Here is an 18,365-nt window from a genome sequence, read left to right as displayed (position 1 = left end):
GATCTTCCTCCTTTTTTATATACTCTCTCATTTTGACGGAACACACCCTCCAGTGGCTTCCTGAGGAAAGGTGCATAGGAGATAAAAGTTTGAAACCTTGTACGTTTGAAAATGTTCTGCTTTCATATTTGACCGATAGCTTGGCTGGGTACAGAATTCTAGGGTAGAAATAATTTTCCTTTGGAATTGTGAAGACATTGCTCCTTTCTCTTGCTTCCAGCATAGCTATTGAGATGTTCAGTGCTACTGTAATTCATGTTCCTTTGGATGTGACCTGTCTTACTCCCTCTGGAAGCTTTTAGATCTTCTCTTTGTTCTCATTATTCTGACATCTCACCGTAATGAGGCTTGGTATCGTTCCTTTTACATCCATTGTGCTGGGCATTCAGTGTGATTTTTTAATTTGTCTCTCTGTGAAATTTCCTTTTTTTTTTTAAGTTTGTTTCATATAACTTGTTTTCTCTGTTCTCTCTTAATGGCATTCCTGTTAGTTGCATATTGGACTTCTAGTTAGTCCTCTAATTTTCTTATTCTTTCCCATTTTCATCTTTTTTTATTCCACTTTTGCAGCAATATCAACTTTATCTTTCAACCCTTGTATTGAATTATCTCTGCAATCACATTTGAAATTTCCAAAAGTCCCTACTCATCACTCAATGTTTCTTTTCCTTTTTTTTTTTTTTTTTTTTTTTTTTGCAGTACGCGGGCCTCTCACTGTTGCGGCCTCTCCCGTTGCGGAGCACAGGCTCCGGACGCACCGGCTCAGCGGCCATGGCTCACGGGCCCAGCCGCTCCACGGCATGTGGGATCTTCCCAGACCGGGGCACGAACCCGTGTCCCCTGCATCAGCAGGCGGACTCTCAACCACTGCGCCACCAGGGAAGCCCCTCTTTTCCTTTTATAGCAGCCATGGCTGGTAGGCGATTAACTTTGGACAAATGGAAGGATCAATTATTCCGCTATGATAGTAGGAAAGAAGGAAGGATGGATGTAGGTAGGAGGGGACTGGAAGATGAGGTGGCTGGAAGGTGGGGTATTCCTTCTGAGGACCCCCATTTTCTCTGTGACATAGATGGTGAGGACATCCATTGAGACAACTAGGAAGGTGATGGGGTAGGAGGTTTGAGGAGCATGAAAAGGGAAGTCAAACCTAATCCACCACCCGCCCTCCAAATTCCAGCTGCTTCCTGGGCAGCCCTAAGGGTTGACACTGAAGCCAGAGATCATCAGTCAACCATGGCACAAATCGACTCGGTAAGATAAGTTCCTGGTTAAGGTGTGGAGACGATGGGCTCTTGGACAGCTCCATGGCTGGTATTCTAGCCAAGTAGTCTGGCTAAAGCAGTGGGCAGAGGAATTAAGGACCTTGACAGAAAGGCGTTGATGTGATTGAATTTTTCTGCCACTTTCCCATCAGCTCATACTATCTCTGGGAACCTTAAGAAATTCTAACTGTTCAGCTTGACATTTCCCCACCCCCAAATCTGAGGTTATTTTAAAAACCAGAGGCTTCGTTGAATTTTCTGCCCTTGACCATGTATAAACTGTCAAGGATCAGGCCATTTTCACACTGTTTTCAGGAGGTTCCCGTTGTTTACATTTCTCAGTGTTGACAAGTATACCCATTCATCTTTATCCTTTGTTTTTTATCTTTAAAATAGAATAAAAATCAGGTTCTTTAGGACCCCTAACAGCAAACAGAATGCTTTATTCTCTTCAGTGATGGCACAAGATTCGTCTTGTGTTTTCTGGACGTTGGATCATGAAAAGAGAAACAGACTCAGAGCAAATCATCCCGTTCTTCAGGTTTATTTATGTTGCTTCAATACACTGACAAAATACACCACATTTTGTTTGTCACTTTTTCTCTCTCAAGAGTCAAGAGTGACTTTATCTTTAACCAGAGGATTCTCTTAAAGAACACGCATATGTGCGTGCACACACGAACACGCGCACACACACACACTCTCTCTCTCTCACGAGGCAAGTACAAAAAACATTAACTCCACCAAAGTGCATGTGAATGAAAGTGCAAACAGGCTTCATTTTTGAACTCTGGGATCATTCTCTCTGCTTCATAAATTAAACAGAAGGCGTCTCACTGCCCTAGGCCGGGGCTGGGCAAGGGCTGGGAGAAGCTGCCGGGGCCAAAGGGTATGTGGTTCCTGCCGCTGGAGAGCAGGGCGGAGGGCACAGGGCAGTGGTGCCAACTCCCTCCCCTCACCCCTCACCGCACGCGCCCAGGTCAAGGTGCAATGATCTCATTGGGGAAGGGATAGGGGTGAAGCGGCAGCGGGGTCGACAGAAGGCAGATTTCTTTCCCCCTTTTTTATGATTTGGTTTCTTTCCAGAGTTTGATGTTGGCGCAGACAGTGCTGAGGCCTCCAAGTTCGGAGGCCTGGGGGCCCTTTTCTCCAAGGCCCTTGGTCCATCCTGTCTCTCCTGTAGACAAGCATTAGGATGGTGGTGGACAGACCCACATGGCACAGCTGTCCCAGCTGCACTCCTTAGACGCGGAGAGGCCCCACAGCACAGCTGTGTGTACTTGCTGTCTTCTCCTCACACCAGAGTCAACGAGCATCTCTCCCCAGTTTCACAAGGAGCAGACGAGGCCACGGAGCTGGTGGGTTTTACTGCCACCCAAGCAACCAAGAGAGAGAGGCTCAGCTCGCTCCACCTTACTCCTGGCCAAGGGGGCCCCAAGCCTCGTAAACCCAGCCCCCAGCCCGAGGCAGGGCCTGGCCGAGCCCTCCCAGGAAGGCAGAGCCTCTGAGGACCGTCTGCGGCCCTGCGGCAGCTCAGCTGGGGGAGCTGAATGGCTGCCCTGGCCAAGCTGCCTCTGTGAGAGAAGGTTCCCTCCTGGACTGGGGCAGGGACTCAACAGAGCTTTGGGTTTCCCAAAGATAAAGCTTCATATTTTAACAATAATAGCCCTTGACATTTTCCCAGCACCGAGGCTCACGCCTGCACCCTGTCAAACACTTCCAAGAGTGCCCTACACGCACCCGCACGTACACATCACATGATGGACGGGAGGGGTCTGGGGAAGGCCCCTGGCTCCACAGGAGCTTGGCGGCGGCTCCGCACCTCCACGTGTGGGGCTGGCTCTTGCCGTGGCCTCTGCCCCCGCCCCTGCAGGCTGGGAGGCGGGTTTGGCAGTGGCTCAGTGGAGGCTAGGCCCCCTCCTGGACAGAAAGGTCAAAGTCCCAGAGCCCTGGCAGGCACCTGGCTGGCAGTGCAAGACAGATGGAGAGTGGTAAGAGAGGCTTAAGGGACATGGAGACATCAAAGATAGAATTCACCTTCTTCCCAACTCCCAACTTCAAGGGGTGTTTGTAAGACTCCCCAAGACAGGTTGAATGTGATGCCATGGGGTGTATGTGCCAGGTAGCGTGCTACATCCCCACGGCAGGAGGCCTGGCAGGCACAGGGCCCTCACCCCCCGGGCAACACGTTGGCTGAGACCCACGGCTGCAGAGAAGGATGCTATACCCAGCTTTGAAAGCCACCATGCCTGCTGGACTGCCCCGCTGGCCCAAGGCCCGAGGTTATATGATGTACCCTGGGGCTGGCCTCGGCCACCTAGCCAGCCAGGGTGCCTCTTCTCCACACTTGACACAGAAGGGGTGTAAGGGGGACATCGTGGAGCCTTAACCTCTGCTACAGAAGTTAAACAGGTTCTGACCACCCGCTCTACTGGAAACAGGACAGGGCATGGGACACTAAAATACCATGTGGTCCAGAACTGGGTGTGTTGAAGAAGGCATCCTGGCTCAGAATCCCCCACTTCCAGGCAAAAAAGAGAGAAAGGCAGCCAAAGCCTCCCAATGGATCCTATGAAGACATACCTCTGGGGCTCACCCGTCTAAGGGGGAAGAGCCAGCGGGGTCTGGCTGGGCCGTGCCCAGGAAACCAGGCAGCAGAATGTGGGCAGCAAAACCAGCAGACAGAAAGAGGGGAGGTGTCTTTTTGAATAAATACATTTTCGGCAGGGTCGCTTCCTGATAGGAGGAAAGGGAACAAGGAAGCAAGAGCGCAGAGAGATGCCAAAGAGAAAAGGGCCTCAGGTTGGAGGACTCCTGTTCTACCAGACTGTTCTTAACGGCTGAGAGAAAGACCCTTTGGTGATGAAACAAGTCGCTGGAGATGCGGGGCCGCCATGGGTGGGGCACCTTCAAACTTCTCCATCAGTGGCGCTCCCCCCGCCCAGTCTCACCCTCACCGGTGTGCCCGGTGGCAGATGAGCTCTAGGACTCGGGGGCTAGGACTCCATCCTCCTCAGGGCTCCTCTGCTTCCCTGGGCCTTGTACAAGGCAGCCCCGGAGAGAAGGACCACCCCTGATAAGGGACAGAGGGTGGCAGGGGCACGGATGGGATGTGAGGAACTCAAGCCGGGAAGGAAGCAGCAGCTGCGGAGGGAGATATTTAAGAGACCAGCCCTGAGCCGGTCACTTTAAGGTGTCGTCGGCGTTTTTGAACATGAGAATGGCGTTATAGATCTTCAAGGCTGGGCCCAGCTTGACACTCATGATCTTCACAATGTCCGCCTGTGTCAGCAAAAGGAAGGCCTCGCCGTCAATCATCTGAGGAGTTGCAGGAGGGAGGTGGAAAGCGGAGAAGGTGGAGAGGGTCACGGGGAAGGAGGGGGTGTGTGTGGGGAGTGGAGAGGGAGAAAGAAAATAGGAGTAAAGGACAGATGGGGGGAAGGGAAACAGGAGGGAGGGGGAGAGGGAGGAGAAAGGACAAGGGAGGGAGGAAGGAAAAAAGGAAGACAGCAATGGGGAGAGAGAAGGAAAGAAAGATATCCACTGGTCTCCCCACGTCCACACACAGACACACACACACACATGCACGCACACGTGCTCTAGCTCTGTCTCTCTCTGCTGGCTGGTCTGGATTTCAGTATGTGTTTACATAATGTCCTCTGAGTCCTCGCTGACAGCGGCTTCAAAATACCTGCTGTTGCTGTGCCCACATAAGGGTCAGTCTTGCACTGCGAGTAGTAAATAAGCAGACACCGAAGGCATTCCCACGCGCTGCAGGCTGAGCGCTACCATGTTACCTGTGAGCTATTCCTGAGACGGAAGGGGCAGCGGGGAAGGAAGAGAGGAAGGGAGAAAAAGAGAGATGAAATCTGAGTCTAACCAAGCTCTGCACCTGACGCCCAGTTTATAAGAAACACAGGGGAGAGTGGACCTAGTTAAACGACACCACGAGGAAGCAGTGAGACAGATCTAGAAGTTCACATTCACCAAGACTGTTTCCAATGTCACACACACAAAAAAAAATTAAAAAAAAAAAAAAGGAGAGGAAACTATTCTAGAATAGAAGATATTTAAGAGACATAACAACCCAAACCAACTGTGTGGACCTTGCTTGGGTCCTGGCTCAAAAACACCAACTGCAAAAGATACTCTGGGCACGAGCAGAGAAATTTGAATACGGGCTGGGTATTAGGTGATATAAAGGAGCTACTGTCCACTTGTTCAGTGGGATTACAAGGTTGTGGTTATGTGGAGAAAGACTTTAGTTTTTAGAGATGCGTGCTGAAGTACTCAGGGGTGACATGTCATGATGGCCATTATCTACTTAAAACTACTTCATCTGGGACCTCCCTGGTGGCGCGGTGGTTAAGAATCCGCCTGCCAATGCAGGGGACACGCGTTCGAGCCCTGGTCCGGGAGGATCCCACGTGCCGCGGAGCAACTAAGCCCACGAGCCACAACTACTGAAGCCCGTGAGCCTGGAGCCCGTGCTCCACAACAAGAGAAGCCACCGTGATGAGAAGCCCACGCACCGCAACGAAGCGCAGCCCCTGCTCGACGCAACTAGAGAAAGCCCGCGTGCAGCACCAAAGACCCAATGCAGCCCTAAATAAATAAATAAAATAACCTTTCTTAAAAAAAAAACAAAAAAAAACCTGCTTCATCTAAAAATAGGTGAAGCAGGGCTTCCCTGGTGGCGCAGTGGTTGAGAGTCTGCCTGCCGATGCAGGGGACACGGGTTCGTGCCTTGGTCTGGGAAGATCCCACATGCCGCAGAGCGGCTGGGCCCGTGAGCCATGGCCGCTGAGCCTGCGTGTCCAGAGCCTGTGCTCCGCAACGGGAGAGGCCACAGCAGTGAGAGGCCCGCGTACCGCAAAAAAAAAAAAAAAAAAAAAGGTGAAGCAAATAATTGTTAATTCTCCGGGATAGGGAGATGGGTAGGGAAAGGGAGGGAAGAAGCCCATTGTGGAGGAGGGAAAGAGATGCAGACAGCCAGGGCGGGAGATGGGGCTAGAGGTGGGGTATGGTGAGCACAAGGGCCTTTTCTCTCAGCGGGTGGGCCTGGCTGGGCTGCGGAGCCTCTAGGCAGGAGGGCCATGTGGCTCCTGGTCCCACCATTTGGCCTGAAGAATCCCCTCCTCTGGGTACTGGGACCCCTTTTTTGAAAAGGTATCATCCCTCCTATGCTCCCTCCTTAAGAATCATGGCAAACAAAACACTTCTATGGTGTTTCTTATATGGCCAACACTGTTCTTAAACACTTTTCGTATATTAACTGATTTAATAATTCTCACAACACCCCTCTGAAGCAGTACCAGTATTAATTACCCCCATTTTACAGGTGAGGAAACTGAGGCAGAAAGACTAAGGAATTTGCCCTCATCACATGATGCTGGGCCAGGCACACAGCAGACTTCAATAATTATTTGCCGAGTAAGTTAAACAAATACATGAGAGCTACAATAAAGGTGACAAAGGGAGGACTGAGCAGACTTTTCTTAGGCCCATCAGTGCCAACCACCAGACTGAACAGACTACCCCTAAGACCATCTATCCGATATGCTCTAATTTCTCACTCATGAAGCATCCCTCTAATGAACGGTCTGCGTCCTGGCTGGAAAGAATCCTGACTCATGTCCCTGAAAGCATCAGTTCAGCCAGAGAAAGCCCATTCCTTGGAGCACGGTCCTCCCTGGGGAAATGGATGACATGGACCAGATCCCGGAGAAGGTAATCCTCAGACCCTGCAAAGGTCCTCCTCCACCCTGAGACTCTATTTGCTGCCCGTGGGCCACCAGCACACCTTCCCCGCTTTTGCCATTGCTTTTTTGTTTCACAGATCATGCTGAACTGAGATACACAGTAGATGTTCCTGGGAGAGATGGACCTTTTCCTAAAAAGGGGAGGATGCCCAAGGATCAAACTCTGGGGTGATTCCACAGCTGGCTAAACCACTGCACTCAAAGAGCGTTGATTTGTGACCTGCTGTCACCTACAGGAAGATCTCTAATGGGTGTCACGTGCTTCTGCTCTGTCTCATTAAACACATGCAGTGAAGACTTGGTGGAAGACACAGAAAGCTTAGTTTTCAAATGTACAAGTTGTGTGAGGCTGGAAAGCCCTATGAATATCAGAGATGACAGAATCAAGATTTAAAACAATGAGACTATGAAACCAACGAGAGAACATTTAATAGGGATAAATGTAAAGTTTTACATTAGGCTAAAAAAACAAACAAACAAAAAAAAACCCCCAGTGGTACAAGGAACACACTGGAAAATTTGGTTAGACTATAATAGATAATTGACAGAAAAGGCACTTGGGGGACTTTGATGAACTCCAAACTGGTGTGACGTGGCTGTAATAAAGCTAGTGCAAACTTAAGTTTTGCCAACAAAAACATAGGGTTCAAATATGGAGAAGGAGAAAACAATGCAAATGCCCACTAACAGAACTGTGGGATTTTCATAAAACAGAGCACTGCTCAGAAATAAAAAGGAGCTAATTGCTGGTGTACACTGTAACATGCATGAACCTGCAAAACATCACACTGAAGAGAGACAAACGCAAAAGAGTACGTGCAGTATGATTCCACTTATGTGAAGTTCAAGAACAGGTAAAACCAGTTTATGGTGCTAGAAATGAGAACAGTGGTTGCCTATGAGAGCTGACGAAAGGGGCCAGGAAAGAACTTTCTGGTATGATGGAAATGTTTTATATCTTGATTGACATGTTGGGTTCAGGGTGTATACAGTCCACGAAACTTGTAGAACTGTACTTTTAAGATGTGTGCATTTCATTCCATGCATATTTTACCTCCATTAAGAAAACAAAACATCTAGGTGTCAGTTCATAGGTTGTAACAAAGGTCCCACTCTGGTGGGGATGCTGATAATGGGGGAGGTTGTGCATGTGTAGGGGGCAGGGGGTACGTGGGAACTCTCTGTACCTTCCTCTCAATTCTCCTTGAACCTAAAACTGCTCTAAAAAAAAATAAAGCCTTTTTAAAAACAAAAGCATCAGACATACAGGGGAGCAGCAGCCCAGTGTGTTCTGTGTTGGTCAGACGGCATCTGAAACTTGCGGCATAGACACATTCTGATAAGAAGATCAACAACCCAGAAGGCAAGCACCCAGAGCGGGGAGGAGTTTGGGAGCGCCACCACCCAAGGGGCAATGAAGAAACTGGCTGTGTTGGGCCTGGATAAGGAGATTCTTCCAGGGCAAGAGGAATATACTTCTTTCTCCTGGGCACCTGACCTGGCATCTATGGGGAGCTGAAACCACGCTCTCTTGGGTTAAGGGGGGTATGTGTATTCTTTGGAAGGAAGACCTAAATGAACTGAAAGGTCCCTTCCAATTTCAAACTCTACGAATTAGGCGAGTCACGATAAAGCTCTTTATTTGAGGACAACTACACATTGAAAGCCAGAAACACCGTGGATTGAGCTCGCCCTGTATCAGGCATGTGGCTATAGTGACGTGATCTGTATATTACTCTACAGCACTGGTGGATAATAATATAGATGCTGACGATATAGTTACACTAGACATTCTGGTATAGTGATCCACTCATCATTTCCAGCGCTCACATGGCCCTGCGAGGCAGTCATCATTATACCCATTTTATCTCTATTTTTTTGGCCATGCTGCATGGCTTATGGGATGTCAGTTCTCCAATCAGGGATTGATCCTGGGCCATGACAGTGAAAGCACCAAATCCTAACCACTAGACCACCAGGGAACTCCCCACCTCTACCTCACGGATGAGAAGATACAGACTCAAAAGAGCTCCAACCAGCAGAACTAGGATTCAAATCCACCTGTCCACAAAACTAGTGGTCTTTCACCTACAGTTCACTGCTTCTCAACTTCGGTAAGCTTTTGGGTCTTAATTTTAAGTGTGTGTTAGGATCCTTGCAGTAAATGGCAATAGCTGTGCCAGTCAAAATACACTTTAATTGACTGGCATTGAGGAAGCTAAGTTTGGAAAACAAAAGTTCGAGCAGAGAGCACAATTTCTGTTGTGAATGGAATCCTGTTTCCAGGATGGTTTCCCTTCCTGAGGACGGTCTGAACAGAGGGTTTGGTTCCCAAGCTGGGCCATGGTGTGTACCAGATTTTTCCCAGAGACGTGGGTCACTATGACTGGTCCCCCTAGGTGGGATGACAGAGGGCCCTCTCTAGCTGGGGGCAGTGCTGGGGAGGGCTCCTGCATCCTGCTATCTCAACGATGGTGACCCTCCTCTGTCCCCACCCTGCGCTTTGCACCTTACCTCATCTTTGAAGAGCCGTGCTTGGTCCTCACAACCTGTCAGGGTCTGAACAAAGCCGAAGACCTTGGAAACCAAAGAAGACGTGTTGCCAAGGCGACGGGGCTTGGGAGAGGAGGGAGGAGGCCGGCCTACCCGGCCTTGGTGCCTCCTGGGCTATGGCAGTGTTGCTTTTTCTTATCAGCCTAAGAGGATCTTGCATCTCTGTGCTGCTGAGTGAGCGAGGTGGGGCCCCTTGCTCCCGAGGCCCAGGCCTGAGCCTGTCTCTCCTGCTAGACTAGCAACACGCCCTCCTCCCCATGCACTAGGATGGGCCTATCAGACAGTCCCTCAGTCCCCCCCAAGGCCCCCACTGAGCAGCTGGGAGGGACTGTGGACCGCAGGAGGTTGAGTCAGGAGCAGTGTGGGCCTCTGCCCGACAGGGGCCTTTCCTGAACCCTCCTGCCAGGGTGCGGTGAGGGCAAAGCAGAGGAGGAGGAAGAGGGAGGGGTCCTCACCTCATTGATGGTCCACTTGGCGACTGTCGAGGCCGAGATGCCCGCCACTCCTGGTAGGAGCTTGCGGTGCTGCTCCCAGCACGCTGATAGTGACCGGTCGGGGTGGGCCGACAGGGCCGACATGAAGAGGGACTGGTGCATGACGTCAGTGGTCAGTGCTGGAAGGCAGAGGCAGAAGCAGAGGCTGGCGGCCAAGGCCAAAGGCTAACCTGGTCTCTGAAGCCCGCTCATCCCCAGGCCACCTGAGAGACTGGCTGGCAGAGTGGGCAGGACCATGGCCCCTTTCGGATAGCCCTGCAGAGCCAAGAGGGTGATCCAGATCTTCTGACTCCTCATCCAGGGCTCGCCCCTTGGGGTAAAGTGGGTTCCTCACGTTACAGACTGTGTAGGATGACCCCACCCCCATCCTTCTGAGGCTGCATCACCCTGGGCCCTTCGAGGATGCGCTTCTCTCCTGGATCTGCTGCAGCATCCCAGAAACACCGCTAGATACCTTGCATCAAAACGGCCCCCAACATCCAAGCAACCTCAGCCCGGAAATCAAAAGTCCATTCTGGGGCTTCCCTGGTGGCGCAGTAGTTGAGAGTCCGCCTGCCGATGCAGGGGACACGGGTTCATGCCCCGGTCCAGGAAGATCCCACATGCCGCGGAGCGGCTGGGCCCGTGAGCCATGGCCGCTGAGCCTGCGCGTCCGGAGCCTGTGCTCCACAACGGGAGAGGCCACAACAGTGAGAGGCCCGCGTACCGCAAAAAAAAAAAAAAAAAAGTCCATTCTGCTTGTCCTCCTTTTCCTAAGTCCTTTTGGGCCCCCATTCTTGCAGCCTCAGGGGGATCCTGTTTGAGAATCAGGATCAGCCTGCCCAGCCTGACACGCACCTGCTACCTGCTGCCTCTGTCTCAAGCTCCACTCCTCCCCACTACGTCCCCAGCCGGGTCTAGTTTATTCTCTGCGCACCAGACCCCGGTCTACTCAGGCACATCTGGGGTGACTCCTGACCCACTCGGCATGCTGCCTGTCCCTCTGCTTCCTGATCTGTTCCTGGAACCCCTGGCTCCCGACTCCAGCCTCCAAGCGGCTCTTCGATTTGGTGAGTGACCCTGTTCTACCTGGCTTCCTCTTTGGCCAGGCTTGGTGGCTGTCTGCTTGGACTTCATCTACTTCTGGCCACTCTGGCAAACCTGGTCCCTACCCACCTTACCTGCCTTGGATGGGCCACATGGCCACTGTCCCATGGGGCTTGCCCTGCCTCTGCCCAGAATCCAAGACAGCTGGCTCCATCCTGTTCAGGTGGTAACTCTAGACTCTCGTGAACGCGGCCCCCCACTGCCCTCCTCTTGCAGGCCCACCCTGCTCATCACATTGTCCTTGCATCCCTCCTCTTCGCGTCAGCCTTTCACCCTGACTCCTTGCACCTCACAATCACCCTCAGAGTCTCTGGGATCCCGTTTCCAGCCCCACTGACTGTTCTTCTGTAACTCAGCCTGCCTGCGGCCTCTCTGCTCATCAGCCCAAACCCATCTGGGGTGCACCCCGGATCTCCTGTGACAGCCACTGCCACCAGCCCTTCATTTACCTGCCCTCAGGTCTGGCCTCCTGTCCACCAGGTGCCCCTCTCTGAAGCCCTGTGTCTGGTGCTCCGTGTACGCTGGCAAGGAATCTGGGAGCTGTGCTGCTCCATATCTTTCTTCCCCAGAGCACAGGACAGGAGCTTTTGCAGGCACCCGTGATATCTTATCTAACTGCAAAACATCTAGCTGCAGGTCAGAAACAGCTCCTCTTGTTCTTTTTTTTTTTTGGCTTAAAAGCAACAGAAATGTATTCCTCACAGTACTACAGGCTGGAAGTCCCAGATCAAGGCACCAACAGATTCGATATCTGGTGAAGGTCTGCTTCCTGACCCACAGGCTGCCATCTTCTCACTGTGTCTTCACATGGCAGAAGGGGCAAGGGGTCTCTTATAAGGGCACTAATCCCATTCTCAAGGGCTCCATCCTCATGACCTAATCACCTCCCAAAGGCCCCACCCCAAATACCGTGACACTGGGGATTAGGTTTCAACATATGAATTTGGGGGGGGATACAAACGTTCAGTCTATAGCACTATTATTATTGGAGGTTAATAACGGTGTGCTGAATAGGCACTGTGGAAAGGCAGGGGAACCACGGTGCGGGGGGCAGTGGGGTTAATGCAGTATAATAGAAAACACAAACTGGATTCAGAATCAGGAAATGGGGTTAGTTCCTTACTAACTTGCTCATTAGTCCTGGGCAGGTCATTTAACATGGGCCTCAGTTTCTCCATCTGTAAATAAACTGGTTGGGTAAGGAAATCACTGCTGTTTCCTCATTCCTTCCAACAGCTGACACTCATGGGGCGTGAATGGCCCTGCGAACAGAGTGAGCACAGCTGAGGCCTGTCCTCTCCAGGCGGTCTCCCCCAGGGAGCTGTTTCCCAGCAAACCCACAGGGAGGAGGTCTACCCACGGATGCGTGAGAAGACTCCTCCGGAATGAAATCCAGAGTGACAAGTGTCCCCTCTGGGAGAGCCAGCTGGTGGAATGGGGAGCTCTGCCCAGAGGTCAGAGGCCTGGGCTCTGTCCCCCACCCTGTCCCTGAAGTGCTTCAGGCCTTGGGTGAGTCCTTCCCGGTCCAATCTGGGCCACAGCCTCAGTCTGTGGGAAGAGTTCTCAGGATAATTCTGGAATGAACACATTAGGCAAGAGCCCTCTGGCAGTCAGAACATGGAAGCCAACAAGGTGTACCAGGATGGGATAGAAGAGGTGCCCACGGCAGTCCCATCTCTGAAAGTCCCCACTCTGAGGGCCGGGAGGCAGGCCAAGACCCGCCTCACTCAGGCCTGAGGCTGCGGGAATTGCCTTCTGTTTCTACCAAGAGGAAACAGTATGGAACAGCAGCAAGAGGGAGTCAGGCAAGACATCAGGACTAATGATTCCCGCAGGTTATCGAGCACTTCACATGGACCACCTCATTTAAGCCTCTCACCACCTTTTAAGATTGGCACTATTATTATTAGCATTTTACAGATGAGGAAGCTGAGGCTCAGAGAGGTGGCTTCTGCTCAAGCTGTCACAGCATGTAAAAGGCAGTCTGCCTTGAGGTTGTGCTTTAAATCTCTGTGCTCATACTGCCCGGGTTACAGAGACTGTTCCTGAAGAACTGGAATAGCCTGGGTCCTGCCCAGAAATTGTGCATTGATCCAGGTGATTTCTCAAGGTCTCTTCTTGCCTTAAAGTGATGTGCATTCAGGGAATTCCCTGGCGGTCCAGTGGTTAGGACTCTGTGCTTCCACTGCAAGGGGCCCAGGTTCGATCCCTCGTCGGGGAACTAAGATCCCGTGTGCCCCCAGGCGTGGCCAAAAAAATTATCTATCTAACAAAAAAAAATGATGCGCATTCAACTCAACTGAAACAAGATCCCCAGCATGTGTGTCAGGGGATCAGGACTGTGTATCAGGACCTATGCTGTGTATCAGGACCTATGCCGGTGGCTGAAGATATAGATGAAGTCATCACGCAGTGGAGGGCTCGGTCACCTTGTCCCTCCCCTTGGAGCCATGGGCTTGAGCTGTGTCCCATGCCCCTTCCAATTGATATGTTAAAGCTCTAATCTCCAGTACCTCAGAATGCCACTGTATTTGGAGAAAGGGCCTTTAAAGAGGTGATTAAGTTAAAATGAGGCTGATAAGGTGGACCCTAATCCAATCTGTCTGGTATCCTTATAAGAAAAGGAATTTTGGAGACATGGAGAGACCCTGGGGGCACACAGGCATAGAGCAAAGACCATGTGGGACACAAGCAGGAAGGTGGCTGTCTGTACGCCAAGGAGAGAGGCCTCAGAAGAAACCAAACCTGTTGATCCTTTGAGCCTCCACAAGTGTGAGAAAGTACACTTCTGTTGAAGCCACCCAGTCTGTGGTACTTGGCTGTTGCCGCCAAGTTAAGACAAAGGAGGTGGAAAAGTGAACTGACGTGTGGGTCAGATAATTTACGTCTGTTGTACCAGCAGCGATAGCAGGAGAAGTCAGACCTGAGTTTGAAGCCCAGCTCAGCCCCTTATGAGGCGAATGACCTTGGGCAAATGACCTCACTCTACCAACCTCTCATTCCTCTTCTCTCAGGAGAGAATGACATCTATGTTACCGACCACTTGTGAGAGTCAGCAACGGTATAGGTAAAGCATCTGAAATGGTGCTGGGCCCGTAGTAGGTGCTCAGTAAACAGCAAAGTAGCCACTATTATTTCAGGTAATTGACACTGGAAAGGCAGATATTATTCATGTTTTCAAATGAGGAAACTGAAGCTCAGAGATGTTAACTAAGTTGCTCAAGGCCACACTAGAAAGTGACAGCCAAGGCCTCCCTCCCTGGAAGCCTAGATTGAGAAAAGCAGAGCTGGAGGCATCATCCCACCTTACAGCGAACCAGAAGTCCAGAGAGGCTCTGCGCCTTTCCTGGAAAATCACAGCAAAACCAGGGATAAAAAGGGGCTGGAATCCGAGGTCGCTCAAGGCCCTACCCGTGGTCTTGCCACTGCTCTGTATCCCCAAGTATCTCGAATGCAGAGGTGGCCTGCCTGCCAGCTTCTCCGGCTCTGGGCACCCCTGGTGACTCCTCCCACCAATTACTAAGTACTCATTGTGAACGCGGCGGAGGACACAGGAATAACTGGCCCAGGACTCACTCGGGAAATCTTCCTGTGGGATCTTCTGATACTTTGGAGGGCGTCCGATCCTGGAGAGAGAGGGACCAGGTCCATGGCAGGGAATCAGGGCCTGGGCTGGCCCAGGAGGACTCGAGGCCCTGCACCCTTGCCCTCCGCACCGGCTGTGATGGCGAGGCTTCTTCCTTAGGGAGAAGCCCGAGAAGTTCCTCTTACGGGCCAAGGCCTCCGTGTCGGACAGCTCTGCCTTCAGCCGGCTCTGGTTCCTCTCGGCCAGCGGGCAGCCCGAGAGGCAGTGGTGGGCTGTGAACTTGCCTGTGACGTGGCCAGAGCCATCACAACCAGGAGTGGGGCACTTTCTGGAGAAGAAGAAGGCTTAAGATGGGCTGAATCTGATAGTTCCCACTTAGCTCTTCCCAACCCTGGCCCCATTAGGAGAGCGGCTGGGTGGGCCCTGGTCGGCCACCCATAGTGGGTATAAAACAGACCCTCTCTGAGCAACAATGCCCGAGGGTCTCTTAGCAGGAGCCCTTCACTCACCGGTGGTGAAAGCTGTACTTGGAGGTCCTGGTCTGTGGCAGGCTTCGACAGCTGAGAGGGGGACAGCCCCCAGGGGAGGCAGAGCTGGGCTCTCTGGGTCCTGGAGGGGCAGGAAGAAAAGGGTCAGCACAGGGCCCTGGCAGTGGGGGCGGGGCTGGGAGAGGAGTCATGCAGGGCAGGGAAGGTCAGCTCCCTGACTAGGAACCAGTTCCCCGGGTGCAAGGGGCCCTGAACCAGGCTGGGACACCACTTCCTGGGTGGATATGGATGTCAGCCCCTCTTGGGGGAATGAGGGCTTGGCTCTCATATTCTCTGTGGAAACCTGCAGGCCATACTCTCTGAAAGGAGGAGAACCCTTGGGGAGAGCACCTCAGGGCCGGTGTGGGCACAGCTGCCCCGGAAAGCCACATCAGGCAGATTTGCATGTTATTCGTGTTTCTCAGTTTTACCCCCAAGACTTCGGTGACCTTTTTTAGGCTCTGTCCACATGCAGAGAACAATCAAGAAGAATCAACACCACATGTGAAACAGACGTGGGTGACCTCTAACCCCTGCCTGCTGAGGGGCCCAGGATCTGATTGAGGGAGCCACACTGCCTTAGCAAACACAGCGCATGCTCGGCGTGGCTCTGCTATTCGCTGAGAGAACTCCCCAGGGGTACAACTACCTCCTAAGCATATGCTCCCAAGTGAGCTTGGCCCTTCACACCTCCAGGCTCCAAACCCAGCAAACTGGGGAGGCCAGAGGCACTGCTATGTGTAGCAAAGACCCCTGAGGTGGGGAGGATGAGGGACCCCAGAGCTCACTGTGGGCATGCTATAGAAGGGGGAGGGGTGCCAGAGCTCGGGGGCAGGGCCGGGCATCAGGAGGAGAGGGCCAGGGGGCCCCAGGGGTACACACGGAGAGGAGGCTGCAGGGGATGCCCCGTCTTGGAGCACCAGCCCGCGGGGTGGATGTCAGGGTGGTCGGCATCGATCCAGAAGTCGTAGGCGTGACTCCAGCCATCAAAGTGGAGCTGGGGAGGAAAGACCCTTGGAGGTCAGGTGCTTCTCGTGGAGCCCAGCTCAGCCGGGAGGTCCTCCAGGCTCCAGGAGGCTCTCCCCATCCCTGGGGCCCGTCAGAAGCAAGATCCTGGATTGGAAGAACCCAGGGGCCCACCCCACAGTAGTCTGTCTTGGCCACCACACTTGCCAAGGGTTTCACCCTTTAAGTTAGTGGCATCTCCCATCAATCCTTGGATAGGACAAGGATGATTAGGCCCATTTTATAGGCTCAGACAGGGGACGTGACTTGTCCCGACTCACAAAAGTAAGTCACAGATGAGGCCAGACTGAGACCCAAGATCTTCGGCCTCAGGTTCAGAGCTCCCTTCCCTGCAACGCACAGCCTCCCTCAAGTCTGGCTCATGCCATGCCCTTGACCTCAACCCAGCCTACAGGAGCCCTGCCCAACTGGCCTGTCCACTCCTCCAGCCCAAGGAGCCCAGAGCCACCTTTATCCGATGGTCCTCAACATCCTCCACGCTGGCCACACGAATTAGGGCTGGGTTCCTGCGGTCCACGGCCTCCAGTTTCATGTTGACCAGGAAGCTGTGCGGGGGTCGCTGCGGGGGGACAGAAGCCTTCAGGCCGAGGCCCAGCTCAGCAGAGCTGAATCCCCAAGAGGGGAGCCCAGGTGCTGTGCCTGGGGAAACCACAGCCAAAGGGGGAGGCCAGGGCCCCATCCTGGCTGGCCGAGGGCTCCTCGCCTTCCCGAGCTCAGCTCGGGGCGGGGAGAGATGACTCACCACCTTGAAGGCCCAGGCGGGCACAGCAGAGGCCCCAGTTTCTTCCAGATATGTCTCCCAACAGAAGCTGTCAGGGTCTGGGTAGTCTGGAGGAGAGGATGAGCGCAATGTCTAGGCACCCAGGTGTACTGGGGGAGCTCTCCCCTCCAAGCAGGACCAGGGGCACGGAAAGGACAAAGGCCCGTGGACAGGGGGCTCCTGAGGCAGGGGGGTGCCAGGCAGAAGCAAGCACACCACCTCACAGCTCACAGGGCTTTCTGGGAACCCTGGCCCCTAGCCCCCTCCTTGGCTCTGCTGCTCCAGCCCCGGTCCCATCTGAACCCCTACTGCGTGTGGGCCAGCGTAACACCCCGACAGGGAAGGATACACTTTCGTTGCTCTGGACTCCTGCTCCCTTGCTGAGGTGGGGGTCAACTAACTTTCTTCCCTTCAACCTTAACAGAGTCAGGGTTTGACAGGCCTCTCCTAAGATCAGAGGGTTCTCAACTCCCAGGCAAAGAAGCTAAGGCTCCAGGCCACATCTGTCCCCTCCCCCTGCCCCCTAAAGACCCAGCTAATGAGATACTGGTAGGGGACCAGGGAGAGGGGGGCTTGGCTCAGGCTGCAGGGTCACCTTGTGGAGGGGTGAGGGGCTTTCCTTGCTTCTGGCACCAACCCACTGGGTGGATGTAGGGGCTGCTGGGATCACACCTGAAAGGCAAGAATTATTCACTGTCCCAAGAATCAATCTTGTGAAAATGACTCTATTACCCAAAGCAATCTACAGATTCAGTGCAATCCCTATCAAATTACCAGTGGCATTTTTTACAGAACTAGAACAAAAAATCTTAAAATTTGTATGGAGACACAAAAGACCCCGAATAGCCAAAGGAGTCTTGAGGGAAAAAAAACGGAGCGGGAGGAATCAGACTCCCTGACTTCAGACTATACTACAAAGCTACAGTAATCAAGACAATATGGTACTGGCACAAAAACAGAAATATAGATCGATGGAACAGGATAGAAAGCCCAGAGATAAACCCACGCACCTATGGTCAACTAATCTATGACAAAGGAGGCAAGGATATACAATGGAGAAAAGACAGTCTCTTCAATAAGTGGTGCTGGGAAAACTGGACAGCTACATGTCAAAGAATGAAATCAGAACACTCCCTAACACCATACACAAAAATAAACTCAAAATGGATTAGAGACCTAAATGTAAGACCAGACACTATAAAACTCTTAGAGGAAAACATAGGAAGAACACTCTTTGAAGTAAACCACAGCAAGATCTTTTTTGATCCACCTCCTAGAGTAATGGAAATAAAAACAAAAATAAACA

At 52.3% G+C, this 18,365-nt stretch overlaps 1 protein-coding gene across 5 annotated transcripts in view; it reads right to left on the bottom strand.

Annotated features, from left to right (window-relative positions):
* Positions 1–1,799: 1,799 nt before the first annotated feature.
* L3MBTL1 (L3MBTL histone methyl-lysine binding protein 1) overlaps positions 1,800–18,365 on the bottom strand; it is a 41,800-nt gene continuing 25,234 nt past the window's right edge. For 2 of the 5 annotated variants that reach the window (XM_067708180.1, XM_067708181.1), the window contains exons 13-21: positions 17,655–17,731; positions 17,042–17,127; positions 16,748–16,858; positions 16,156–16,270; positions 15,256–15,355; positions 14,737–15,074; positions 10,036–10,193; positions 9,542–9,604; positions 1,800–4,583 (exon numbers count right to left, since the gene is read on the bottom strand). In XM_067708180.1, the coding sequence (XP_067564281.1) occupies positions 4,449–4,583; positions 9,542–9,604; positions 10,036–10,193; positions 14,737–15,074; positions 15,256–15,355; positions 16,156–16,270; positions 16,748–16,858; positions 17,042–17,127; positions 17,655–17,731 (1,183 nt within the window). In that variant the 3' untranslated portion in view covers positions 1,800–4,448. The remainder of the gene's footprint in view (positions 4,584–9,541; positions 9,605–10,035; positions 10,194–14,736; positions 15,075–15,255; positions 15,356–16,155; positions 16,271–16,747; positions 16,859–17,041; positions 17,128–17,654; positions 17,732–18,365) is intronic. The other 3 variants (XM_067708183.1, XM_067708182.1, XM_067708184.1) reach the window with 3 other exon arrangements.

The sequence above is a fragment of the Pseudorca crassidens genome, chromosome 15 (assembly GCF_039906515.1).
Source record: "Pseudorca crassidens isolate mPseCra1 chromosome 15, mPseCra1.hap1, whole genome shotgun sequence".
Taxonomy (NCBI): domain Eukaryota; kingdom Metazoa; phylum Chordata; class Mammalia; order Artiodactyla; family Delphinidae; genus Pseudorca; species Pseudorca crassidens.
Note: the sequence above shows the minus strand (reverse complement) of the source record. Positions and strands in the feature narration are given on the sequence as shown.